Raw genomic sequence first — 27959 nt, forward strand, 5'->3', positions numbered from 1 at the left:
TCATCCACAGTGAGAGAAGGGAGGTTTGTTCACTAAATCTCCACGACAAACGCACCTACAACCACCCTCGTAACATGTAGAGAAGGCACTCTTACAGAGAGTGAGTTGAATTGAAGTCGTGCACAAATTTAAAACCTGGAAAATCTGGCATATAATATCAACATTAATTACATGCGTTGTTGAATATGTGAATATGTCTGTCTGTTTCTTTTAATTTATTTTGTAACCTTTCTTTTATCACATATGATTTCCTCCTCGTAAGAATAAACTTGACATTTAACCAATTCTTCATCTCGGTGCTTTCTTTTGATCGATTCTTGTGTTTTTTTATTCTTCGGTTAATTTGTCTATATCATAGTTAGAGTTACAGCGCTGGCCGGTTGTTTCGAGCCCCGCATTCCGGGACATTTTCTTGAAGGCGAAATACAAGCATCTTGTCCACTAGATGGCAACATCCGTTTAACTTACTGTACTTAAATAACCGCTCGAGTACCAAGTGAATATTTTCATCATTGCATTTTGTTTGAATCATTGTGTCTGAGGGGACGCAGCGAGGGTATGTTGCTTCGTATGGCGGTGGTCTGCACGATACGCTGCGAAACAGACGCTTCTATTGTAAAATGTATTTCATAAATATTTTTGGTAAATATAATAATTATTATAATCATACTGTGAGAATCCATTGATCCATTGGCTCCGAGTACACTTTAACCTAAGGTCAGATTGCCCACCCTAAATCCAAAACACATCAATTTATTGTACCATTTTGATTCTGGTCTAGGGATGCTCTTGGGTTGACCCAGCCTGCACCTACTCACTGACAAAAGACGTCACCCCGTGCACTGCTGTGTACATAGCACAAAGGTATCCATGCCAAATATAGTACATTAGCGCCCGAAAAAATCGATTAATTGCAGCAGTTTGTTTATTTACTAGAGGCAGAGTCAAATGAAAAAAAAAAAAAAATTAAACCGGTTAGTTAAAAAAAATCACGACACTGTAGATGACACACGACACAAATGCACATGTCGCACAAGTTAGCCAAAGGGATTTCTTCACTGATGGTCCCATTCCCATTTGCTAAAAATCTGCGGTCGCGGTATTACAAAGATCTGCGGTATGGTTGCTTTAAAGCAGATTTTTTCCCCCTTTAGATTTACAGGCCAGTGACAACCAACATCATCCAGCTAGCTGGGCGTCAAGATTGTTCCCAAAGCTTCCGCTGTCAGGTCAACACAAATAAATCTGACAGGTCGTAAATATTTGACAGTGCCTGTGGCGAAGTTCCCAGGGTAAGAATTTTAGTTAGTTGCGACTTATGCGTTAAATTAGTTAGATATGTTTAAATGTTTACATGTTTCTTTATTGTTTTCTTTGGAATCTAAACTGTTAAATTTCTCTTTTTTGTTTAAAATTTTGATAGCACAGCATGTGGAAGTCACCAGTCATTCAGCAGACACATTTGTATGAAGACAGGGGCTTCACTTTAATAGTTTTTGTCAGCCAGCCATAAACGGCCTTCTCTTTAAGAAGTCTTCATCATACAACAATATAGGCTCAGTGAAGAATTTGTGTATTTGTGTGTGTGTGTGTCTCCATGTGTGCACATGTGTAGGCCTATGTGTGTTTGCATTTGGGCCTATGTTAGTATGTGTATGCGTGTTTGCATTTGGGTCTATGTTAGTACTACATGCCCAATAGGAAGCACAGACTTTGAAGTCAGGGGAGTTAAATGGAACCTACAAAATTTATTTGACTGATGCGGTGAATAGAGGAGAAGTGCTCCTGGCCCACAGTCTACACAGAGAGCTGGGGTGAGAGCAGCTGGGAGAAAAGCTGGGGGGTCTGGTCTGCAGTGCATGATGGACCAAGACTGGCAATGCAAAGGAGTGAGAGGAATGCAGGAGACAGAGAAAGCAAGGAGAGGGTTGGAGCGAGTGAGTGGTCCACACATGTAGAAAGCTGAGAGATTATAGGGAAGCTGCATGGTCAGCCAGTTTTGTATTCAAAATAAGCATTTATATAATATACTTTGAAAGAGAGAGGGAGACGGAGCAGGACAGAGGGGAGGAGAGGGATAAAAGGAACGACGGAGAGGAGGAATATTTTTGCACGCAGAATTCTTCCCTGTCATCTCTCACCAGAACATCATCAGGCATTCTGATGGAATTCATTAAAAAAATGAAACAACATATGACCATCTAAGACTGTGTTCAATTATCTATTCCTGATGTACAACAGTAACGCACACCGAAACAGTTCTGTCGATCAGATGCACAGTGCTAATGGCACAAGGTGACAGACACAACATGAGAAGAGAAACAGAGAGAGACACAGTCCTGGATTTGAACATTACTGCAAAGACAGAAATCAAAATTGTGCGGTTACAGATTCAACTAACAACCACAAAATATCCCTTTATCTCTAAAAATTAGTTTTATTCCAACTCATAGGCATCTTGGCACAATGTGTCTCATTTTCTCAGCAATTCACTGATCCCAAAATCTCTTTATGGTCTTTGAGGTTCTTTTAGAAACATCCCCAGGGACTCAGACTGGCTCAGGCTGTTAAACACACACACACAGACACACACACACACACACACACACACACACACACACACATACACACACTCACACACACAAGCACACAATCACACACACACATGCACACACACAAAAACATCTGTACACACACATACACACACACTCTGAATGTACAGGCAATTTTTGCTAAACTATGCTCATATTTTTGCAATATTTATTTCTATCCCTTTATTGCTGTCACAAATTGTAAACCTCATTCTTCAAAAATCTTCACTATGTCTCTCTCTTTATGTACACAACAAATGTGTATGTGTAGTTGTACACTTAATATCACATTCCTGTTTCATTTATGTAACTGTACAATTAATGTTTCAATACCCCCCCTACTGTACCAACACATCCCTTACATACTAACACAGAAAAATGTCCTAATGCTACAATATACTCAGTATTATATCATGTTATTCTATGCTATGATAAAGAATATTAGTTGTTTTGGAGAAGTGGTTTAAGAAATAAAGAGAAATGCAGTATGCTTTTCCCCCTCTCTCTTTTGGATTTGTATGTGCAGCTGTCAAAAATCTCCTGGAGTTGCCTGCAGCATGTGGGCGGGGCATGTGTTGGTGTCATCCTATCATTTTCTGCTTTGAGAAGATGAGCATAATTGGACTGCCAGAGCGCTCAATGAAGTAAACAAGGGTGTCTCCTCTCCCTGATTGGCTTTGTGCTGTTGTCGCTCCAAAGGAAGAGGGAGGGAATGGGCTTTCTTTCTTTTCTTTTCTTTTTTTTCCCCCCAAGTTTATATAAACCGAGCTGGGTGTTGCGGTCAATAAGTCCGAGTTCAGTGATGAGTAAGAATCCCTTTAGGCAGGTCCCTCCCACGTCCCTTTGTCCCCCCGGTCCGCTCCACACTGGCCGAGGGGCGGTCTGCGTCTGTGCGGCGGGGAGCACTTGGGTCAGCCTGGCATGTAGGTCTTGGCGGTGTAGTTCTGGAAGAGGGGCTGCAGGAACATGCCCACCGTGCCGAACACGCAGACGAAGACGAAAATCCAGAGGAAAAGGCGGTCGATCACCATGGCAACGTACTTCCAGTCCTCGCTTACCTGGGGAGAGGGGGGGTGAGACAGGAGGTTAATATGCGCGGAGACTGATTTTGCAGCAGAGCTGATGGAGGCTGATGCGGAGAGCGACACTGTGACCCCTATGATGACTCCAGCGGAAGGGGTTTAATGTTGTTGGCATGGCGACTGACTGTAACTATGGAGACCATGGTCATGTCAATGGACAGTTTAACCAAAAACAGTTCATTTCCTGCGATGAGACTCAAGACTCCTCTAAGGCCCAACAAAGAAGTATGTGCCAAGACCACTTCCTATCACCAGACTAATGAATATTCAACAGTGGCTCCGCCTGGGAGATATTTTGATCCTGAATGACAGTTACAATGCCTCCACACATGCTGATAGTGATTAGAATGAGAACCAAAGTAGTGACAGACTCTTTGGCTAATAAATATTCATAAGCATCTGCCTTCAACGAAACACTTTGGGTTCAGCAGTACAGAGACTGACATTTCAATGCTAAGCACCCAGTCTACTATTTCACCGCTTAACAGTCTTCCATGTAACCATGAGAACAGTTTTGAGAAGCACTTGGCAGTCTGTGGCATACCACACATACAGAGAATATAAATTGGCTATTGTAGTGGTGCTTGATACAGCAAGTTAACATCCACCTATTGCTATGAATTAGTTATATGTCATACTTACTAGTGTATTAATAACCTTATGAATATTTCACAGGTAACTGTGTTTATGGTGAGTAGATATATTAATGAATAATACTAATGTTGAGGCAGGTTATCCTGACCTTGGATTGCCAGCATCCCTTGCCATTTCCACTTCATCTAAACCTTACAAATGGTTACATATTTGAAAATAAGGAACATTTGGTTAATTACATTTCACATTTGTCATTCAAATTCTAGCCCATCACCTTTAAATTATCAGTTATATGCAAAATAAAGTGTGGGAACTATGGTTTCTGGCTTGCAAATATATCACTAGAGCCACATAATTCCACCAACCAATTCACTCACTGATTGCAGATGGATTGTTTCCTTGAAAAGGGGACTGCCACTACCCCAGAAATTGATGAGTCACAATCAAATCTTACTTTGTGCTTTCTCTGCTCCATGTGTCTGGGGTAGCAAGATAATTCAATGTCACCTCACACCTCGCTGGGAACTACAGGCTGGTCCAGTAAAGTGCAATTATAATCTCCCTGCACTGAATATAATCAAAATATTCCACAGTATATTACCTATTTTTTCATTTATATTTGAGAGCAGTGTCACATTGGTATTGTGGGAATGAATAAATTTGAATTGAAGCAGAGCTGTGGAGATGTGGTACCCCTTTTTTATTGGATGATGTGACCGTGATGATGTGACCAATCACCTACTGTTACGAATGTCTACTGCGGTCCTTCCTTTCCAAAATGCTTTTGCTACAGAATCAGTTTTCATAACCACATTTTTAGATTCAAACAGGTTTCACATCTGCCTCAGCATCCACATCTATGCGCTACAGATGCTTGAATGCTGTTGGTGTACGTAAAAGAGCTCTGATCGATTAGTAAGAGAAACTTAGAGCGTGTGCAGGATTGTAACTGAGGGACCATGGTTACTTCCTCCTGATATAAGGGGCTGCAATGAGGTCTAGTGGTAATGAGTTGGGCTCGTAACTGAAAGGTTGCTGGTTCAATTCCCCATTGGGACACGGCTGTCGTACACTTGGGCAAGGTACTTAATCCAAAACTGCCTCAGTAAATACCCAGCTGTATACATTGGTAACATGCAAAACTGTAAGCAATGTAAGTTGTCATGGATAAATGACAATTATGTAATAAAGTAACAGTGAAAGACTCACACTCTGGTCATCGTCCTCGCTCTTCATGTGGTTGGCAATGAACCGCACCCCTTCCACCGCCTCCTCGAACCCGGGCACAGCCTGCCCCAGCAGGGCCTGCGTGATGGCTGTGGGCTGCTGCTTCCCCCGGGGTAGGTTCGAGGACTGGAGGGGTGCGGGCCCGCCGTCCCTCCCCTCTCTGAGCCCGTTCAGTCCATCTGTGGAGGCGCTCCCGCCTCCCGCCAGATCGCCCCCAAACTGCTTCACCGAGGCCCGGTTCACATAGCAGGTGCAGGGGTCAGCGTTCTCTTTGGGGAAGGCGATCCCGGCCAGGCCCAGCCCCGCCATCATGGCCGCCCCCGGCCGCCCCCCTTCCCGCTGCTCCTTGGCCCTGCGCCTCTGCCGCAGTCTCTGCCGCTCGCAGTTGTTCCTGGGCTGCCTCATGAAGAGCAGGGCGGGCAGCTTGTCCAGGAAGACCAGCTTCACCCAGGGCGGCATGGTGTGGGTGGTGGGCGAGCGGTGGTGCACGTTGAGCACGCACACGCTGGTCACGATAGAGAAGGTCACCAGCACCATGGTGAACATCAGGTACTTGCCCACCAGCGGGACGTCCAGCGAGGTCGGGGGCACGATCTTGGAGATCAGGAGGAGGAAGACGGTGAGGGCCAGGAGCACAGAGATGCAGAGGGTCATCTTCTCGCCACAGTCGGAGGGCAGGTAGAAGACCAGGATGGCCAGCGAGGTGATGAGGACGCAGGGGATGATGAGGTTGATGGTGTAGAAGAGCGGCTTGCGGCGGATGATGAAGTCGTAGGTGATGTCCACGTAGGTGGAGTCCGCCGGATTCTCGTTGCGGCGGCCCGGGAGGGCGATGATGTCCCACTCGCCGCTGGGCGTGAAGTCGTCCATGCTGGCCACGTCGGTCTTCAGGACCAGGTCGATCTCGGTGCGGTCGTAGGTCCAGGAGCGGAAGCGGAGCGTGCAGTTCTGCTGGTCGAAGGGGAAGTGCTTGACCTCGATCTTGCAGGCGCTCTTGTAGATGGCTGGGGGGAGCCAGAAGACGCTGCCATCGTAGGAGACAACAGCATTGGAGTAGAAGGACACTTCATACATCCCATCAGCACTACAGGGGAGAGAGAGGGAGACAAATATGGATATTCCACATCTTGGAATGTTGTCTTTTTTGGTTTCAATAACATTTCATGAGCATATAGTTAATTGGTGGACAAAATTAATTTTGAGTTCTCTGTTAAAAAAATTAAACTTCACTTCACAAACTTATACCAATGTTTAGTATTTGGTTGCACTTAACACTAAGTCAGTCAAACAGGGTGATGAAAGGGCTATGGTTTGAGCAGTTTTCAGGTCTTGCAGTCTAGGTGACAGGCACCAGTCCAGTCCAGATATATCATGTACAGACCCCAGTGAAGATGGTGCAATACTTTGTACTTCTTTGAGAAGTGTAATCCCTGAGCTTTCAGAAAACCGTACAGCACCATCGCCTACAATAACAGCAGCAGTCAGGGATATTTAGCTGAGAGATGAGGTGGAATCAAAAGCAGAGCACTGTGACTCATTCGCAGTTGCTATTGCTCTGGGGTAGTGATGGACTTCTACAGTCCTGCGGGTAAAGGAGATGCCCTTCAACTAGAAGGAGCAGATTCAAGGTAATGCAGGTTTCCATCCATACAGTGCAGACCAGAAACATGTGGACCTCCAGACGCCACCACTGTTCCGCAGGCATGCAGCTGTCCAGATGAAGTAATCAGGTGACCCACACATATCAGAAGCAACAAGATGCGTCATACAGGTTTTATAATACACAAATGTTTCAGCAAATTCACCATTTGAGACTCACCATCCTATGGATCTTGCGTGTGTTCTCATAAATAAGTAAGAGGCACTACCCGTCAAGGACAAGGATTTATACAGCTAGAGGTGTACTGTAGGTAGCTCATGTAAAGCGCATGTAACATGGATACAGAGGAACGCGAGGCTGCGTGAGGTAATTACCCCGGTGAGGGGTTGAGCGAGCCAGCAGGCCAGCTTAATTAGTACATTTACAGCAGAGCCTGCAGGACAGCTGTAAGACGCAGTGAGACAGAGGAGTCAGATAAGGACAGGAAAGGCACTACAGTTACTGCCGGAGATGTATGGTAACACAGGACTGTCACACAGCCGCTCTAATTAGGACCGATCAGGTGACCGCTCCATGTCATTACTGTCAGACCTGTACTGTAGCAAAGATAGATAATACAGACAATACTGTCAATAGATACACTCTTCGGTTTACAGCCAGATGGACATCCCGGTTGGCGGGCAGAGACGCACAGGTAGAGCAGCCAGGGTTGATGAAACGAGACAGTATTCAGCTTCAGTCCTTTTGATTCTCTGAATACTCTCAATTCAGATTTGACTATAACCAATCCCACATCTGTCAGGAAAGCAATGGAATCCATTTAGAATTGACCCTGACTCGGGTGCAGTGAAACAGAGTGACAACAGAAGGGCAAACTGCCACATTCATGTACTTCCTGCAGCTACATTCAGGACGGCAGGTGTTCTGATAGAATTAGGCTAAGTAGGCTGGAAAGATCACCAAGCAGATTAGGTAGCATAGGTAGGTCAGAGAGTTATAATAGGTACACCTGAACAGGTATGGGAATGATGTAATCGTTGGCAGTGTTGCACAAGTAACTGAGCTTGTAGCCAAAGGGTTGCATATTTGATTTCCAGGTGACCCACTGCCATTCTACCCTTGAGATAATTTTTTGCTGCCTTTTTCTGGCTGACTTTCGAGTTGTCACTTATACACTCATTAATCTCGCCTCTTTGTAACACCCTCTGCACTCATGCAGGAGCACTGAAGGACAACAAATGCAACCCTCCGGTGCACTTGCTTACAGCCATCAGCTATTTTTCAAACTACAAACCCCACAGTGCACCACAGGAGGTCAAATGCAAAAGGAAAGGAGCCGCAATCCTAACTGACATCATTTGAGGAGCTCACAGGCACATGGTGAGTATTAAGAGCGTACTACTATTAGCATTATCTATTAGCGTTAGCTAATAGCATGACTGTTATTAGTTATTACTGTTGTTAGCGTTGTGACTATAGGCACCCAGGCCAATGTAATCCACCCAATCAATCCATGCAACAGAACAAACTATACTCCTATGCTGTGGACACCCCCTATTCATTGTTGGCTAATGACACAGCCTAGGTTCAAACTTCTTATTTCGGCCTGTAGGCCTCAGCCTGCCCTTGAAATTAGCACCTTCTCAGCCACTTTGGAACCGCTTTGGAACTCTCTTGAACCACTCTGGAACCGCTTAGGAACCCTTCAGCAAGTTACTCATCCTGAGTGTCAAACATCAAGCTGCAAAACTGGGTAATGCACACATTCACTTATAATGTCTTCTCAAATGAGAGGATAAGTACTCTGTTAAAATGGCTGTGCTCCAACAGGTAGAGTAAGCACAGAGTGGCATGTACAGAACGTGCGGTAAATGACAAGCTGGGGGACTCACTTGTTGTACAGCACCACGTCAGGCAGCCAAATGTGTTTGGAGGGCAGTCTGACCTTCACCATCCCATCAAACTCCTCTGGGACCCATGTCAGCCGGTAGTCCTGCCATTCCTGGGGACCAGTCAGAGAGGGAGCCATCAGAATACAGATCACAGTCAGCAGTGTCATAACACAGGTGGTTGAGTGCTTCACCCTGCTCATAGCACTGTCAATATCATAGACATGGCAATGGGATCGGAACCAGCTGTTTTTCAAAAATTAAAAAACCCCAAAGTACCATAATTGCGGTAACAAATTCAGAAGTAATAGCCCTAATTGAAACGCCGTTCCTGGCCGAGGGAGTCGCAAGCCATAATTCAGGCCACAGTGTTATCACAGTGAAGTACGCTCATTTGCCCTGCTCCGTATGGTGGATGGGGCTGCACTCTCGTCCAGTTCACTCCTGTAGGACATTTTTACAGCTGTAATTGCAGTTTGCGATCTGATCTGGCTTGCGGTCCGTGTGTCCTTGGCGCCTCCCTGCGTCCACTCGCAGAGCTCGTAAAACATTGATGCTCTCTCTCTCTTCTCAATTATTCCCCATCAATCTGCCCCTGAGCCGTGCCATAGGTGAGAGCGTGACAGCGCTCAGCTCCACCATGGATTTATAATGCACTGCTCCATGTCATGTATTCATACGTGTGTGTGTGTGTGTGTGTGAGAGAGAGAGAGAGAGAGAGAGAGAGAGATTGGTGATGGTGTTTTTGGGCTGACATTGTCCAGGATGTACCTGCTCTGCCCTTAAGATATGTGTATATGCAGTGGGAAGGGGTAGCAGCATTGTGTATGTCTGTGCAGTGCTGTCCCATGGGCGTTGTGCTACACAGCGTTTCTGGACTGTCTGGGGCAGTGCGATGTGCCCAGCATTATGATGAACATGCTCCTTATGTCTCCCGGCCACAGTCTGAATGAGAGCAGACCACAGCGCCGCAGCCTGTTGCCTTTCTCTGCCTCTCTTCTCCCTGCCAGTCGCTGCTGTTTCACTACCTGGCAACAAACCTACAGAGGCGCCCTGACTCATTCATTCATGCACCAGTCACAGGTCAGTTGACGCTTCGCTACAAAGCTCCCTCCCTGCACACAGGTGAGAGACCACAGACAAAGCTTTGGGAGGCAACATGGGAGCCCGGTCCAGCTAACTGATCACCATGGCTGCAGCAGCGGGGCCCATTCATGTGTAACAGGGTCAGAACACAGTCAGCCCACTGGTCTGGAACAGCGTTGCGCTCGGTTGCGTGTCAGAGAGCACGGGGCTCGGGTGGGACCTCTGTGAACAGGCCACACTCAGGCCAAATGGAAGTGAGGTCCAGGGAGGAAGAAAGGGAGAGACTCACCTGTGTTAACCAGACATTTGTAGTCATGATCTGTTCTCTCTCGTGCTGTAATAGAGACAGAAAAAAGTCATTGTTTGGTGATAGTGACGGGTAAGATTACTGGCAAGAGTACTGTTCATGGACAGGTCAGTTGGAGACAGGGACAGCTGCAGTTTTGTGTAACAGGTCATTAAAGCATGGTGCACAGCATAGCATTGATGTTTACCACGGGCTAACACATGGCAGAAAGCATGAAAGTATATCACGCCGGACAGCCAATACCTGCACTGTCAGAGACAAGCCCAGCTCTACAGAATCTCTGTACAGGAGACCGTTACACAGTGTCACAGAGGCAGACTGCAGCATGACGCTATGGACAATGTGATCAATCACTCACTCACCACACTTATCAGCTGTGCCAGGGACACCATCAGCTGCACTGTCACCAGCTCTGAGCCATTGGTCGCCGGGCGGATCAATTTGTTGTAATGGGCAGGGTTGAGGAGGTGCTCCACCAATCGTTCCTCTGTATCTGCTGCGACGCTACCTGAAAACGGACACAACTGCTCAAACGTTCCTCTCTCTCTTAACACTGACACGCACAAGCAAACACAAACTCATCAGACATGAATTTGTGTGTCCTTTCTGAAGATATCCCATCAACCATTGCCAAAGCCAGTTATCATTCTTCAGAGAGCAGCTTCACTACCACTGCATAAACCCCAAATAGACATGTAGCATACGAACAAGTCACTTCCAAAATCAGTTTCCTCTTGCTCAAATTCATGCGGCCTCTATTGCTGTGACAGGACTGCCCCAGTTTTGTCAGAGATGTCAAAACAATAAATCCACAAATGTGATATAATATTAGATGTGAAATGTAGTACAAGGAGAACAAAAGCCTCTGCCTCTCCTCTCTCAATTTTCCCTTATCCCTATCTCACGCACCCCCTCACCCAGTCTATGTTCAGTGAGCAGGAATGATAGCTTCAGAGACTGGATCAATGAAGACTATAATCATGCCCCATAAAATCTCTCCCTGGCTTTCTCCCGCTCTCCCTTCCTCCCTCTCTCTCCATCTCCATCTCCCTCTTTGACATCAACGGCACAGTTATTCCTGCTTCCCCTATTACTGCTGTTGTCATCAATTCGGCGGATTGAGCGTGTGGGTGTGTGTGTTTTCGTGTGGTGCGCGTGCAGGGGGGGGGGGGCCGTACACGATCGCTCAAAAGAGGCCCGTCACAAACGGGCAGCGCGCTGCGTTGCCGCAGATTGCCACAAGCTTGAGAGCACGGTGAAGAGTTCCCCAGTTTTGACGACACTACCGTACGGAGTCGGCTGTATTCAGAAAGCTTTTTAATAAATCAACATGCTCTTTCACTACTGCAAAGGCTACATAAAGAGGAGTCCCTACGTCATCGCTGGGTTGTGACTCAAAAGTGACTGTAATGTTCCTTCTGAATGTCACGTCTGAAGCTCACTTCCAACCACAGACGTTGGTCACTTTAAGTGACCCCACTTGGCTTCAGAGTATCTGTCATTATGAACATGTGACAGCTGAGCACATGGGTGCATAATTCTGAAAAACGTATAGAGATGTATGAGTCTAAGAAATCAACAGCTACACCAAGACAAACTGGCTTAGAGAGACTGCAACGTATAAAGTCTGAGAGAATATGTAGAACAAGCGTGTCAGTGAAGAGGCTGATTCAAAGACAGATAGGGGGTGCGAATACGGTGACAATGAAATCTCCTGTCCTTTAGTGCGGCGGAGACAGCATTTGGCTGCAGTGGAAGCGTTTTATGCCAAAATATTTTAAAATCAATAAGGCACCAACAGGGAGCCGCCGGAAAAAATAGACGCTCTGCTTTAGACTGATGCCTGAGGCATGAATTATTGAATGCGGCGTATAAATCGAGGGCATAATTGTGAGTTGTAGGGGGACTACAAAAACAGCCATTCCATCACTGCGTTATGTGGAGATATTGTGTTATGATGCTGTGATGCTTCTAAATATTATGGCATTGGTGTGTTAACCTTATTTTCTAAAATGTATCTGGTGTGCTCATTTTGGATTGTCCTTGAATCTCTAATGTGCTTCATTGCATTGCTCAACAACATGCCTGATTGGTTCAGTAGGAGTTATAGAATCTGCATTATTTGTTCATTAAGTAGTGTGCTGTGTTTATTATGTATTGCTATAGAATCTGCATGATATGTTTATGTGACATAATGGATTAACTCAGTATCAGGGCAGCATGGCTGTTCTTGGGTATCAGAATATGTCATTGTTAACTTAGAAGTTAACTTAGAATCATCTTCACACACTCAGCTTCAAATGGATTTCAAAGCCTCACTAAGAAGTCACTGAAAATTCCCTCCATCTTCGGTTGGATGCACCTATCATGTGCCCTATTAATATGTTCAGTTTTGGCATACTTGATATATGCTTGGTATATCCAGTCAACAAGGAATAATGGTTTTCATTTTACTTAAACACATACAGCATTTAGGAAACACATAATCCAAAGGTCTTCATCTGAATGTCCTCCTCCCACTGGATAGCTAGATTGAAAAACATAGTGCATATACTGCTTAACAATATTTGTATGCATAATGGAGCTACACTAAAAGAATATTCAGCTAATATTACTGCATGTCTGGAGGTCAGTGGTCTGACCACTCTATTACACCACCATGCTGACAGTTTACATAATATTTGTGACACTGTTCTGAAAGGTGTTCAGGCGTCCTTGAATGAGTTTGCAGAGTCAGTGACTGCACAGTGTATGTGTTGGGGTCTGCAAAATACCTGCTATATATAGAACAGAAGACTATCACCCCTGCATACTTTCATTTGACTTGTACTTCATAGGTGAAACAGAGCTTTGCATGTGAATGTGATTGTGTATGGGGTAAGTGAGAGTGCATTATGCTGTATCTTGTATATAACCTATAACACATAATACATATATACATACAGTGCTTGAGCTTTAATAGCTCAGTGCTGTAGTGTTCCAGCCGCAATGTCAATCTTGCTCGCTCCAAACCCTCCTCGTTTGCATATCTCGCGGTAGGCTTTGCACATCTGCCAATGCTCTCCAGCGGAGTTAATTAGCAGAATTAGCCTGACGGGATCTGACACTGCTCGCTGAGGGCCTCAACTGATTTCGAGGAACCCTCGGTGGCTCGGTGATTTCGTGCTTGTAATTATTGCGTACCTCAATACGCGCGTGTGTGCGTGCGTGTGACAATCGGTCACTTTTCAGTTCTTATTGAAGTTTGGAGTGCATGGTCAAGATTAGGCCACATACAATCGGGGTATGATTGCTGCTACTACTATCTGTGTAGAAGTTCTAAGATGGCAGAGTGCAGTCCAGACAGCTTGCATTACAGTTATTGCTAACATTTCGGGTTTTATGGTCAGTTCCATTGTCATCATCAAAATAATGATACCCTTTTAATACTTACATCTTGAAACATAATAGTCTAGTACCTTTCAGATTCAGCACGTTGTTCTACAGAGTATGGCTTTTAGAAGACCCAGCGAAAAAGATCGAGTCTAAAACACACTGAGATTATAATATATTAATGCTCTATTCCATTTACAGTAAAAGTACTGTCATACGCCTAGAGAAGGAAGAGACACAAGCATTTAAAGTTACATATAACTGGCTGCATCTAAACATATGGGCCATACATATATTAACAAAACAATACACTGCCGTTACTAAAATAAAATCAATACTCATGCATTATCAACAGGCAACAAAAAGTAGTCAAACATATGATCCACAATGACAAAGCACTGCATATGTCGCTTTATCTTCCTCTCTCCTCTTTTTAAGATCTACAAATCTGCCTATCTTTGCAGATTTGACAGTTTATTGGATACATTTCTGTCACTATTTATCTGAAATCCATTGGGCTATCTCTGCCTTACAGCAACAAGCCGTAAGAAAGAGCATCCTTATCGCTCCATCCATCCATTAAATAACATCGATAAACAAGTTACTCACTTTTCACAATGGCGAGGAGGTACAGCAGCATCCAAGGACCCATCGCTGAGAGGAGGACAGCACATTCGACGCGGGTGAAATATTTCATGCCTGCGCGTGTATCTATAGATGTACAAATGCGAACGCCTTTGGACACACGCACTGTGCTGTTTTCTGTGATTTATTTGGCTCCTGCCACTGCTTCCTCAGTTATTCTCCTTCGACACATTTCCTGTATCGAGAATACAATCACGCACCAGAATTCAGGTACACCGAGAGCACTCGTGTTGTGCTAAGCGATGCGACGAACTAGAAAAGCGAGAGAGGGGGGAGGGAGGGAGAATGGGCGAAGAGGAATACCTCAGAATCTCCCATCCCTCGGTTGGCTGAACCGTTCTGCTCGTTTCTTTCATTCAAAAATTATAAACAATCTGTTTTAGATTTTCATCTAATGAAATAATGGTACTCACCTACTTTGCGCGTAGTAACGCCCTTTAGTTTCCTAATAAATTAAATATATCAAAAATAGTAATTCAATTTGAAATCACTAAAAGAAACTATTTTTTCGTCTATTTCGTTGGCCAAGATAAGGCCCATTCCGATTGTTTGAATATCCTTTATGTCCTCAGTGGTATTTTTCTATGCATGTTTTCATTTGGTTCAGTTATATGTGTACCTTATGCGTGAGTTGCTGCTGCTGTGGATGCAATTGAGTGAGCTGTGGGACTTCAAGGCGCGTCATTCACGATAGAAAGAGAGGGGAGACAAAGTCTGATGTAGGATTTAGTCACAGTTGATCTCTATCTTTTCTTGTCTGTCTGTCTCTATATCCCAGTCTGACCATGAGTTTTGCGAAAATGTATGTCTGAGAATTACATTTCGTAATCTTAGATACATATTCGCAAATTCCTTCAATCATATTACATGGAATACAGGACAATACTGTAATGTTTCATTTCTCATTGTCTTCTCTGAAAAACTGTAATGTCTATTTTTATCTTTTTGGCCTCCTGGGGGTTTTCCTACAAGTGACCTCCACTCTACCTTCCCATCGTCAGAAGGGGAGAGGGAGACACAAGGAGTTACAGAGATGGAGTGCAGGGGGAACATGAACAGAACAGAGGTAAGTATATATATATATATATATATATATATATATATATATATATATATACGAACAGAGAGAGGGTCAGAGAGAGGTGTCAAAGGAAAGATAAGGACAAAGAGAAGGGCAAAAACAGACTGCATGACAGCAGTGGAAAGTAGGCGGGGGTAGACAAAACAGATGGATGAAACATAAAAAAGGAAATGAAAACAATAAAACAGAGAAGGAATGCTGAAAATTGCTGAGGCATTGAGAGCAATTAGCGTGGGAGGAAGTGATGAAAGAGGGAGGCAAAAAAAATTAAATATGAGATAGAGAGGAAAAAATGAGAAGATCAGATTTGAAAATAACAAGCAGTATGATTTACCCTGCCCCTCTATCATTCTCTCTCTCTCTCTCTCTCTCTCTCTCTCTCTCTCTCACTCTCTCTCTCTCACTCTCTCTCTGTCTCTCCTTGGTGAATGAGTTGACCTGACAGTGTGCCTCCTCTGTATGGAATGCTCTGAGTCTTTCTATGAATAATTAAGAAGCTGGGACCCCCCCAAGTGCTTCTCCCCCCCCCCCCCCGCACACACCCCTCCTCGGATCTGCTCTTTCTCTCGCTCCCTCCCCCTCGCTCTGATTCCCTCTCATTTTCTCGCTCTCTCCGTTGCTGACTCTGCTGCTATACTCTGACTGCCTGACACGTCAACTGGCTGCTACAGATGCTGCTTAACACTGAGTGATCAATCGTTTGATTAACTGATGCTAGCCTGTCTGGATACACTGCTTGGCTGACACAGTGAGTGAAGAGCTGACCTTGTTCACACGAACTCATGCCCACATCACTGTTAAACAGACTTGACATATGGAAAGACATACAGATAGAGAGAAAGACAAATGGAAAATCTTGAGGTCTAACGGACCAACAGACAAACTGACTTACTGAGAGGCAGACTGACAGATGTGCTGCCTCACGGACTGAGGGCCTGACTGATGCTCACATATAGCCCTGTGCTATTCTCCCCTCTAGCTCATCTTGACCTAGTTAGTGTTATGAATAAACCTTGGAGAAAAGGAGAGACACCGGAACAGAGAACAAATGAGAATGAAATAGCAGTGCTGGAAACAGGCTTTTACATAAATTAAACTGCTTTTCATGCCTGTTTTTGTTTACAGTGTTGCAGTGGGCCTGCCAGTGTATTTTATGCACTGCAGCCGTGAGCTGGGAAGCATTTAAGCGGTTTTCATCCACAGCGTTCATCAGCTGTGAAGTGTGTGCTTGTGTCTGTGTTTTCTGCATTATGCGGATGTGCATTCCTCGTTGACCTTTTCACGTGCCACACTCTCTCTTTGTCTCTCCTCCTCTCTTGATCTCACTCTTTCTCAGTTCGCTGCAGAAAGTACCCTACTTCACTCCTGCTAATCACCATGGCAACCTGGTAATCCCTTATCTAGCAAAAAAATCCTCGCACACACATAGTGACATACACATATAAGGAGACATGCGCAGACACACACATCTTATTATGCTGATACCACAGGCTCATGACATAAACACTCATACATACATGTTTATATGTGCACACAAGCAGTCTTCCCACAAACCCTCATGTATGGTATTCCTTGTGTAGATACACAGCATATGCATACAGTTTGCCATGTACATCTGAGCACATATGCAGTTATGTGCAAGGGTTAATGTGGTGTGTGTTTTTCTTATGTGCATAGGCGTGCTAAACTCTAATTGATTTCACAGCCAGGTCAGTGCCTTTGCAACCAAAAACTGAGAGCAAAAATGATAGATACATAGTAGATTGCAAGTACACATGTGCCTGTGTGCATACAAGTGTATGTGCGTTTATACTGAAAAACATTTGTGCTGCATTTCCTTCTGAAATCACCTATAGCCCTACATAATATCAGAATGTAAATGGGTCATGTAAATATTATGATAACACTGACTATCATACATTGGACATGGGGTGATCCATTGAGACAAAAGTCTCTACATTCTTTGTCTAACATCCAAACTCTAAAACACAGAAAACTGCATTATAGAAATTTAATTATTCACATTTTCCATGACTGAAGTCAATGACTGATTAACATTTTTATTGATATCAATAACAACAAATAATTCATGGTTAATCATGAACACCAGGTATATATGTACAAAAAGTGGAAAAAAATTAAGGCACATTTCTTAAAAACATAAGCATTGGCACTCTTAATCTGAACCAATGTTATTCATTGATTCATTATGTTTGATGACAGTTGTTTTGCAATCAATTCAGTGAAAACAAGTAAGGACTGAGCACAAGTAAAGATTACATGAGTAAATATATAGGGAACCAGTGCTGTGTAGATATCCATGAAGGGGAAGGCAAAGGCATTCACACTGTTTCATATGAACTCATTCCAGTTAATGGGAATTTTTAGCAGCGCCCTCAGGGCATAATTAACGTTCATTAAACCAACATTGATTAAACTGATAAACTAGCATACTTTCATGTATATTATTGATTTTAGTAAATGACCTAACATTGGTTCCTTCTGTCAATACAGAAGGTAGCACATTCTGTTGGGACAAATCACTTCATGATTCACAATACAAAGGGACAAGTGCATTCATTCACAATGCATGAGAGACAGACATGGAGAGAAATGGAGACTGGTTTCATCTGTACCAAAATACTCTTAATGCAGTGTGTCTGTAATTTCTTACGCTTATAGGACAAGGGATTACTGCATGTGTTTGGCTCTGAGCATTACTTACAGTTGCATCTTCCTACTGTTGTTAAAATCAGTTGGTGTAGTTTACAAGCTTGTCCAGTAGAGGGAATGTGAGACAGACCTTGTCTACTCAAAGCTAATTAATGGGGCAGACTTGTCAGTGTGGATGACGGGATGTTGTTTCTTTGTAAGATACAGAATGATAAACAGAGAGAGTAAATGGGGAAAGCAAAAGAGGGCTACAGAAATGGGCTATAATAATCAGACAGCAATTGTTAACATATTACTCTCACGATTTATTTGACTGAATTTCCCAACATGGAAATTTGTATGATCAATTTGGTTTTGGCTGAAAGATAAATATGGAGTTACATAAAGAGAAAATGTGAGGTATGGGAGTGAGGGTGACACTGAGAGCGTGCTAGAGAGAAAACGCCAGGGTTGGACCGTGAAATTAAGTTGGAGAGATAGAACCAGGACCTGAGACCTGCCCAGAGGTGCACTGTCAGAGAGAGAGAGGAAAGGAAAGAGAGACATTAAATGAGTGAGAGAGAGAGAGAGAGAAAGAGGAAGGCAGCGTTAGGATAATAGGTCGCAGAGAGTGTTGGGGGCGGAGTCAGTGAGGTCGGGGCACGGGGTGCTGCAGGGTCATGTGCTCGGCCCCATTGAAAGGCAAACGCTGGGTGCAATAATGGTGCACCACCTCAGGGATGCTGGGAAACACACAGCTGCTCTGGTCCAGAGTGTATCCATTCTCTTTGGTCTGGGCCACAATGATGTGCACACATCCTTGACTGGTCCTACGAGGTAGGGAGGACACACGGATATACATATATATATATATATATATATATATATATATATATATATATATATATATATATACATATATATATATAACACACAAATATATCATGTATTCATAACATCAGACAATGGGGCTCCAGTCAGGTCAGTGTTCCTCACCAGATCAACAAACCACTCCATAACTCTTTCAGTCTCTCTCTGTCTCACACACACAATGCACAAACCCAATCCACAATACTCACTTGAGAGCGATGGAGTACTTGCTAGTGCCCGACTCGCTGTTCCTCACCAGGAAGCTGGCCTCTTTGCAGGAGTGCAGTTGTGACTCTGCTTCCTGGCGCGTCACACAGCCGTGATACCAGCTGAGGAAGGAGGGTGGGAACGTGGATTTGGCTACATTATCCTGCTTAGATTACGCTGGCATACAAATCTACTTACTGAATGATTTTACAGCACACAATACACTAATATCCATTTTGGCAACATGATTCGTATGGACATGTGTACACACGTATAAAACGTGGGCTAAAACATGCCCAATATACATTCACACACACGCACGCACACACACACGCACACACACACCTACCTCTGTTTCTCCAGGGGTACAGTAGGATCGACTTTAGCAGTGTCAGCCTCAGATGTGGGGCCAGGAGAGGAGGGAGGGGGAGGGGAGGATTTGAGGATTTTTTGGCTCAAGCTCTTTTGCCGCAGGTGCTGCTGCCGCGTGGGATGGGGGGGCTCCTCTTTGGCGGGGGGTGAACGCTCGACTCCCTCAAACTGGGCTAAAGGAAGTAACGGGGGATAAATGAGGTAGGAACAGAGGAAGAGTGCTCCGTAATATGAATGCAGATTTAACTGAAACTGTATGACTGTAAGCATTGAAATGTATATTTGGGGTGTGCAGGAAGTGTGATGTGCAATCCATGAGGTTGTTCTGTTACTAACCTGCGTAGCACAGCAACTTAAACGCTGCACTGTGCATTGCTGTGCGTGGATGTGATTTTGCATTGCTGACGTACCTGACAGGGCCCTCACAATCTGCTCCTTCTTCCACTCCCAGGGCAGTTCGTACTCAGCAGGTGGACGGGGGTCCAGTTCCGGCCGGGTGACGGGAATCCGGACTCCTCCGGCCTCCCCTTCGACACCCGCCTCATAGGGGGTGTCATATATAAGGGGTGGGCTGGGTCGCCCCTCCTCAACTGCTCCCTCTCCTCCCTCCAGGAGAGCACACATCTTTAGCAGGTCCTTTGATCCCCTCCGTCGTATCTCTGTATGAAGAGGAACTCTGTTACTACAAGGACTACTGCTGAGGTAGGTGGCAAGCTGAACCACTGGACAGGCTAAAGAAAATAGGAATCTTAATTATACGGGGCTATGTGTATGTCTATGCCCTGCACATCCATCTATCTGTCATGTTGTTGGATGTAGTTAATGCCCTTATCCCAACCCCCTCAGAGGTCACATAATTCACTTTCTCTCCCATCTGCTTGGCTAGAGAGCAAATACTGTGTCAGCTGCAACTGAAAAATAAAATGTGCTTGAAATGTAAATATAGTCCCATTTATATAGGCTGTCATTATCATTACTATAGCTCTTAATGGTATTGGATCATTACTTACTATATAACCTTAAATGAAAGACCCCCTAAATTACACCGTCCATGGCTCCAGTCCGCACTCCCCCTCCCTCCATGCCACCCCTTCATTGATTATCTGCCGTTCCTGTTGTAGTTTATGAAAATTGATGGGTCCATGAGGCAGACATGGCAGACAGACAGATGGTGCATTGAAGGGAAGCTATATGCATTTTTGACACAGTTACACTAATTACCCACCATTACGCTAAGCTACAAGATAAAGCTAGTTCATACATTTTAAACTATGAGACTACAAATGAAATTGCACGTAGCTGATATAACCACTCCCTCCACTCTAGACCAGAGGAAGAGTAAAGAAAGAAAGTAAACAAATGGTGTAAAAATGAGGGTGGTGAACTGGTCTGTGGTACACTGAGCTACAGTACTGGACATTGTGAGCCATTATGCTGTGAAAAGGATGCTGTTCTAATTCTATTCAATATGAATTCCATTTCTATAATAACACAATGCCACTTTTCTGACCTACAATAACTACACTGTTCTGAACATTATGACTGATATTTTGCTGTTCAGGGAAACCATTCATCAATTATGCTTGCTGTAATGAAATGTGCATCATTCATAACTTAAACTTGATCAATGATTGAGTTGTCATGGCACATCCACTTCAATATTATACACGACTGATGTTTTTCTGTAACGTAGTACTTGACCATTTGGATTACGGCATCACCATTTGGTACGTGTTGTACAGTACTATGGGTTAATTTCTTTAGAAACGACAATCAATTTTAATAGATTTCCAAATCTTTGTAACCTTATAATGTTACTGTTCACTCACTATGTGGCAGGGCTATTGTGTGAGTGTTCTGAGTAAAACAATGGAGTAACGGGATGAAAGGTCAAGAGAGCACGTGATTGGCTAGCTGACTGGGCCTCTTCCTGGATTCTGAGAAATGATTGGGAGAAGGCCGGGGGTGGGCTTTCTCACAAAGGGGGGCATATAGCAGAGGGGGTTCAGTGGGGGGCAACTTCCTATTCAGAGAATGGGACCAGGAAACAGAGACAGGAAACAGGAAGTAGAGACAGGAAACTGCACCCATTGTCCTAGCACAACATCATCACCATGGCAACTGCCAGGGAAACCAAACTAGGGAGCATTTGCTGTTTCTTTTTTTCTCTGTCTGTTCCTGTGTTCTCTATGTCCCTCTCATTCCTCTGTCTCAATCCCACACACAACCAAACAAAAATACACACACACACACAGCCTGTGAAAGGGACAAAAGCACACACAGTCAAGAGAAGGTCACCTGTGATCATTTGCTGGGCATCATAGGGCTCCATGTACCCATCGTTCTCTCCCTCCCTCTCTGCCTCTCTCTGCTCCCTTGTCTTCTGTGCATCGAAGGGATCTGCGTAGTCCTCCAGAATGATCACCTACAGCGAGACAGCAACAGTTTACCACCCAGATACAATGTGGGCCAAAGGTTAGGGGACTGAAATCATGGGCAACCACATGTCAGGTTGTCCCCATCGGCAAGGTATTTGTCCTTAAATACTCAATCCAATAAATGCCAGCTATATAAAGGCTACATATAAAAAATGCTGTCCATAAAGCAAGTAATAATAGTGATCAAACTAAAAGCACACTTGGGTTCAACAAGTCCATGACAACAAGACCTTGCAATGGATTGCTGTCCTCTAAATTGGATGTTCTTTGACCACTCAGCACCACAGAAAATTGAGTGAGTTACGATTGTATGATCTACCGTGTAGTATTGTGATGTATTTTGGATTCTGTGTTCTAGTGACAGATGTATGGTAGTATGCTTGGCTCCCTTTGCCAAGTCAGATTGCACAAGTTAACTTGTGGTAGAGCTTGAATAGTGTCATGCTCACACTCACTGGTCTGGGAGTGTTGTTAGCCTGGTCTGACGTGGTTGCGCGTTAAACTTGAATGGATAGAATTATGGTCTATTGTGCTGGAAGTCACTCTGGATAAGACCTGCTAAATGATTGTAATGTAATGTAATGTAGTGTACCAAGACCCCAGAGTGATTCTGTCAGATTTCTACCTTTTATAAACAGAGCAAACCAGTGCTGTCATTTACATACTAGCTGCCTGTGCATTACTTGTAGTACTGAAAGACTGAGACAAACTCATTCACAGTACATTGCTGAGAAATGATAGTTTGTGACATTGTTTATGTCATTGTGTGCAAACAGCACAGCCTGAGGAAAATGGATATGAAAAGGCCATACTGATGTTGCTGAAGCATCTGAGAGTACGTGATTTTAGGGTGATATCCGAACCAATGATTAAGAACAATAAGAACAACAGAAAACAATGAACCTAAATGGGAGAGGGGTTACACAGCTGGAAATATGAATCTTGGTCACATATTGGTCCCTGTCCCCTCCTTTTACCCTTTTTCATTGTCTCACACCACCTTGTGATGCCTTTTTTTACTAAAAAAAAAAAGTATAGCTAGAGGGATAATCACTATGGAACAGGTTAGCACCTCAGTGTCAAGTGACAGAATTCTTTAAACAGCCTGATAGTCTTCAGTGGGGGTTGAAAGAGAGGAGAGAGAGAGAGAGAAGAGAGTGTGTTTGTGTGGTGTGGGGGTTGGGGTTGGGGGGTCCGGGACAGGAAGGCAGAGAAAAAGAGAGGAGAAAAGATTAAAGTCTCAATGTGGTGTAACTTGTGTAAGTGCTGGAGCAACATGCCTAATGTGATCATAAAACTGAGTTTGCACTCAATGGGGGGGATGGGGGATGGAGGGAAAGGTGGAGAGGAAAGGAAAGAAAGACAGAGGGAGACAGGGAGGGTGGGGAAGACACAATGGAGCAGAGACAATGGGCAAGGGAGGGGAGAAATACTGAAACTATGATATCAACTTTCATAGCTTTAACTCTTTCTTCAGTTTCCAGGGACAACGTTGCTAATGACACAGTTGTCATTTCGTCTAACAAATGAAGGACGATTTACTGTTATGCATAATACTACTTAATTAAACATAACTGAATTAAAAAAAAAACATTGAAAGGCAAACTATCACGATCAAAATGATCCCATAGTGACATATTCCTGATAACTGTGGGATCACTTTGATTGTGATAGTTTGCCTCTCAATTATGTTTGACGAGTATGAAATAAGTTACAATATTATATCACTGCCAACCGCAGATGAGTCAATTTCAATGTGTATAAATTTACTCATACCGTCATGAAATGCTCTTTCAGTTTCTCAATGGCACGGTTTAAGATAAAAGATGTTTTTGAAATTTTTACTTGTAAAAGAAATATATGGATTGAGTTTCAAAATGTGTACATATAAGCCTAAAAACGTTACTGACATTGCCATATTGAAAATACAATTAATTGTGTGGCATAAAGTATAAAAAGCGTATTTGTTGAAAAAAAAACGCCATACAATAAGCATAAATACATAGCTGACAATAATGGCTCAATTTCCAAATATACCCCAATTTATACAGCTAGCTGGTGCCTGTATTTATAATTGGTAATTATTGAATTGTGATTTATAGTGTACATTCCATGTATTAAGCTTAATTGCACACAGGCGTTTGTGTAGCTAAGAGTAATATTCTATACAGTAATATTCTATCGCCATTAAGTTGCATTCATGAACAGTGAAATCAGAACCCCTTGTGACCCACTTACCGTTTCTGTCTTGCTAGCTGCCTTTCCTTTCTCCGTTTCTGGTACCACTTGACCACCAGTACCGCTATTGTAGTTTTGGTGCTTGTCCTGTTTGTCTACCTTGATCAGCCTGCTGATGTAGGTATTCGCCAAACTTGAAGTTTTAAGTGATCGGGGCTCTTCGAATGCTGTCTCGACCTTTGAGTTTTTCCGGCCCTTTCCTGGAATTAGACTATCCCATACCTTCCCGTCTTTAATCGAACCGCCGGTGCTGGTGCCATTCTTTCCCAAATCGATAGCCGAATTTTTCCGATTTCTTCCGGACAGAAGCGAACCCACCCCGCTACCGATACCCTCCACCCCCGAATTTTTGCGCTGGGTCCCTTTTGTGCCTCCCGTTTTGGTGCCAGTCCCGGCTTGCGATACAGGTTTGACGCGGGTTTGAGAACCAGATTCTGAGACTGAGCGGATCCTGTCGGTTCCGTTCTTTAGAGTGATGGGGAAATCTTTGAACCACTTCGCCATAATCGCATTTGTCGAGAGACCTAAAGTTATATCTCAGTGAGACCTCTTAACGCCATACACGCACTGAAGAACTCTCCTGACTAACTTTTAGTGTCAATATTTTAACGGCTATGGAGTTGTGATTATTTATAAGATGCGGTTTATTGCTACAAGTCTTGTTGCTTAACTTGGGTTGCTTTCACGACTAAATTGGTTAACTTGGGTTACTTTCACGACTAACTAATGCATTCACTTAGTGCGTTAACTACTTTATTGCCTAATTTAGCTGTGGGATGAATATAACGAAATGTAACTACTGCAAGCTGAAGCACATATTACACATATAGTACAAACTGCGTTTTTAAATAAATTTATCCCATCTATCTTTCCTTTCTTCCTGTATCTTTTCCTCCTACTACACCTTTCTTACCTTCCTTTTTTCTCACATTGGTGTAGGCTATAATTTACTTTCTGCCTCCCTTTCCTCCTCTCTCTCAGGAGCTATTCTCGTAGAATAAAGAGGAATCTTTGGAGAGGGTAAACTCGAAAAAATTGGAAGTTTTTCTTGATTCTCTCTGAAGATCCCATTCCCGGAGCGTCCAGTCGGAGCGACTGTCCAATACTGAGTGAGAACTCGAGGAACGGGGGTCCGACGTGGTGCGAAACAGTGGGGGTATGAACTGTCGCGGGGGGTGGATGGCAAGGGGAGGGAACAGCTGGAAGCCTAACAGCATCACTTCAAAGAAACAAGCAGATTAACCAGATAACAGGACAGGATGCTTAACTGTGTTTCTTACTGCAAGAAAACTAATTTGACCAAGGGTATGCTTTACAGATGCGAAACAATTGCAAGATAGCTAACGTTGTGTCCTCCCTTGTACAATGCCAATCAGAGAGGGAACGCCGATTTATTTTTTTTGTCCGAATGATGGGCTGCATTATCCAGAATCCAATGATAGCGAAGGGTTTACGAAAAGTACAAGTAAAAAGTAAAAAACAAAGAAAAAATTAAATGTGTTAATCACCAGCGTGACCGATAATTACGCGCCAATACAGTTTCCACCCCAGTTAAAATGTTGTCGATTCGTTTAATGTAATAGAAATTGAAATACATAAAAATAGTCTTGTATCTCGATGACCAAAAGATATATGTATATCAAAATATGTATCAGATAGCAAAATGTATGCACTAAGCATTTAAGAAAGTATTTAAGAGTTATTTATAACTTATGACAGTTATTTGGTCGTAGCGCAGTCGAAGTAACTGTCCACGGAAGGCAAACGTTTCGACTGTGGGGGTTGATTATAATCCATACAAGGTGGGGTTCGAGGCACACTTGCCCCACCTCTAGAGAGTTTTGCCATCTAGCTAGTATGTTTGTTTTCAACTTGGATCGAGTTTGTGTCCCCTAACTGCATGGCCACATAATGACCATAGCCTACAAGTCTAATCTGCGATCGATGTTGCTTGCAAGCCTTGCAGCATTTATTTCCGTTTGGCAAGCGTTCTCCAAGAGCGCGGAACAAAAAAAAACTAAGCAATATTTTTCGGACATTATAGTTATTTGATTATTGATCTAATTAAGGTTTGTCCCGCACGTTAATTTACTTTATTGTTTGCGTCAGTGCAATGACCGGCATCTCGCCAATATGAAGGACACTTGCGCTACATTACACTACTGCCATTCAGCAGACGTTTTTTCCAGAGCGAGTTACACAGTGCACAGAGCGGTCTTGCGCATACTGTATTTTCCTCTGACATATAGCGCACGAGCAGTAATCAGATAGTGTGCTGTTTAGCTACTGATGTAATTGCTTTAAGTGCTGTTTTACAGTCATTCTACACTCTAACGTTCCAACAAGCTTCTCTAGGGGATACTCAGCTGTCCTTGTTTACTTGAAACCAATTGTCTTCGTTTTTGAATGGATTTTTTAAACGTAATGTTTGTGCTTTAATAACATTATGTGGCTGAACTGGAACTGGAACTGACGTTGGACCCACATATGTAGCTCTTAAATGAATTTCAATGGAAAGATGGTTAGTTAGCTGACTAAATATTTAAGAGAATTCAGCTGGTGTACTGAAGCTGTCAAATGGACAGTGCATAGTTTTGTGCTGTGAATGCTCAGTTTTGGATTCCCTGGCTCATTCAGTCTTTCTCATTCTTTTCTATGTACTGTATTTATATGTAGTTTTACATAGTTTTATGGCTTACACCTGACAGTTAGTTAAAGGCTACTGAATCAGGGGCACCGACAGCAAGACAGCATCAATAAAAGTGATGAAACAGCAGGGTTCTATCCATCAGCCTATGATTGACATTCTCATTGAGGGCAGCGACACTGATGGACGGATTGGGGACAGACACAAACAGACTCATATCCAGACCTCTGCTGCCATCATTAGTTCGCCAAAGGCTGTCCGGCATGTGCTCTACCTGGTAGACCTCGCAACAGGATATTTGATCGGCAGTCTGCTGGCATGTCCATTACCATCTGACTGGCACTGCCGCCGTTGATCACTTTTGACTGACAAAATTGATGTTATTTCAGTCTAACAAATGGACCAACAGGCTAAGGCGGTTACTTTGAAGATGACAGACGCTGACTCACACACTGACTAATTTACTACTTCTGGCTCAAATGGATGACACAGAAAACTGCTGACAGGTCCACAGATTCATCATCTCCTTCCCTCTTTACCAATGATCCAACCCAGATGTTTACCCCAACCAAGGGCAGTATGGAAAACCTGTCCTCTGTGCTTCATTTCCTAAGGACCTCCTGTACTAATGAAAGGGAAAAGTTTGTGAAGTTTGAATAAGTAATTGTGGATATTCTCTAAGAATGGTCCATTTTAATAACCAATTGCTGAACTCAGGCGGAAGCACCTCTAGTTCATTGTTCACTCTCACTGTTTTTACCATCTATTTTTATAAATGTACTAAGCTCCAAAGATGGGTAATTCCATGCTGAATGAAGAGGGGAAGGGACAATGAATATGTACATATGAGAAAAAGGTAGAACAGCACTCTCTCTATGTAAATTTCGCTCAGAGTCTAACCTCTATAATCCTTCAAAGCATACTTTGTGTCTTGGTCTCCCTTACTCCCCTCCCCACACCATCCCCTTTGCCCTGTGCTGTGTGTTCCTGGGGGAGGCAGGTGTAGAAGGCGCTAAGACTCTGGCCTTGATGCTTTTTCCAATGTTGACAATGCTTGTAAT

At 43.6% G+C, this 27959-nt stretch overlaps 2 protein-coding genes across 2 annotated transcripts; both read right to left on the reverse strand.

Moving 5' to 3' along the window:
- Positions 1–2689: 2689 nt before the first annotated feature.
- chrnb2 (cholinergic receptor, nicotinic, beta 2) lies at positions 2690–14633 on the reverse strand. Its single transcript, XM_036538970.1, has 6 exons — positions 14358–14633; positions 10739–10884; positions 10359–10403; positions 8987–9096; positions 5477–6578; positions 2690–3649 (listed from the first exon to the last, which is right to left on the reverse strand). Exons 1-6 carry the CDS (start codon positions 14443–14445, stop codon positions 3503–3505), a joined length of 1638 nt encoding a protein of 545 aa, XP_036394863.1. The 5' UTR covers positions 14446–14633; the 3' UTR covers positions 2690–3502.
- Positions 14634–17599: 2966 nt separating this feature from the next.
- she (Src homology 2 domain containing E) lies at positions 17600–25347 on the reverse strand. The gene is made up of 6 exons (XM_036539893.1): positions 24252–25347; positions 21874–22000; positions 19986–20234; positions 19553–19748; positions 19206–19325; positions 17600–18956 (listed from the first exon to the last, which is right to left on the reverse strand). The coding sequence occupies exons 1-6, from the start codon at positions 24753–24755 to the stop codon at positions 18773–18775; spliced, it is 1380 nt and encodes a 459-aa protein (XP_036395786.1). The 5' UTR covers positions 24756–25347; the 3' UTR covers positions 17600–18772.
- Between the last annotated feature and the right edge of the window lie 2612 nt (positions 25348–27959).

Source organism: Megalops cyprinoides, chromosome 10 (genome assembly GCF_013368585.1).
Source record: "Megalops cyprinoides isolate fMegCyp1 chromosome 10, fMegCyp1.pri, whole genome shotgun sequence".
NCBI classification, from domain to species: Eukaryota; Metazoa; Chordata; class Actinopteri; order Elopiformes; family Megalopidae; genus Megalops; species Megalops cyprinoides.

Coding starts and splice junctions, on each gene's coding strand:
- chrnb2 (XM_036538970.1), bottom strand. CDS start 14,445: ATGAAATATTTCACCCGCGTCGAATGTGCTGTCCTCCTCTCAGCGATG. Junction 10,404..10,738: donor TGGCACAGCTGATAAGTGTG/GTGAGTGAGTGA, acceptor TCTCTATTACAG/CACGAGAGAGAACAGATCAT. Junction 3,650..5,476: donor GCGAGGACGATGACCAGAGT/GTGAGTCTTTCA, acceptor CCCTCTCCCCAG/GTAAGCGAGGACTGGAAGTA.
- she (XM_036539893.1), bottom strand. CDS start 24,755: ATGGCGAAGTGGTTCAAAGATTTCCCCATCACTCTAAAGAACGGAACC. Junction 19,749..19,985: donor GATTGTGAGGGCCCTGTCAG/GTACGTCAGCAA, acceptor TACTTCCTTTAG/CCCAGTTTGAGGGAGTCGAG. Junction 19,326..19,552: donor GTACCCCTGGAGAAACAGAG/GTAGGTGTGTGT, acceptor CTCCTTCCTCAG/CTGGTATCACGGCTGTGTGA.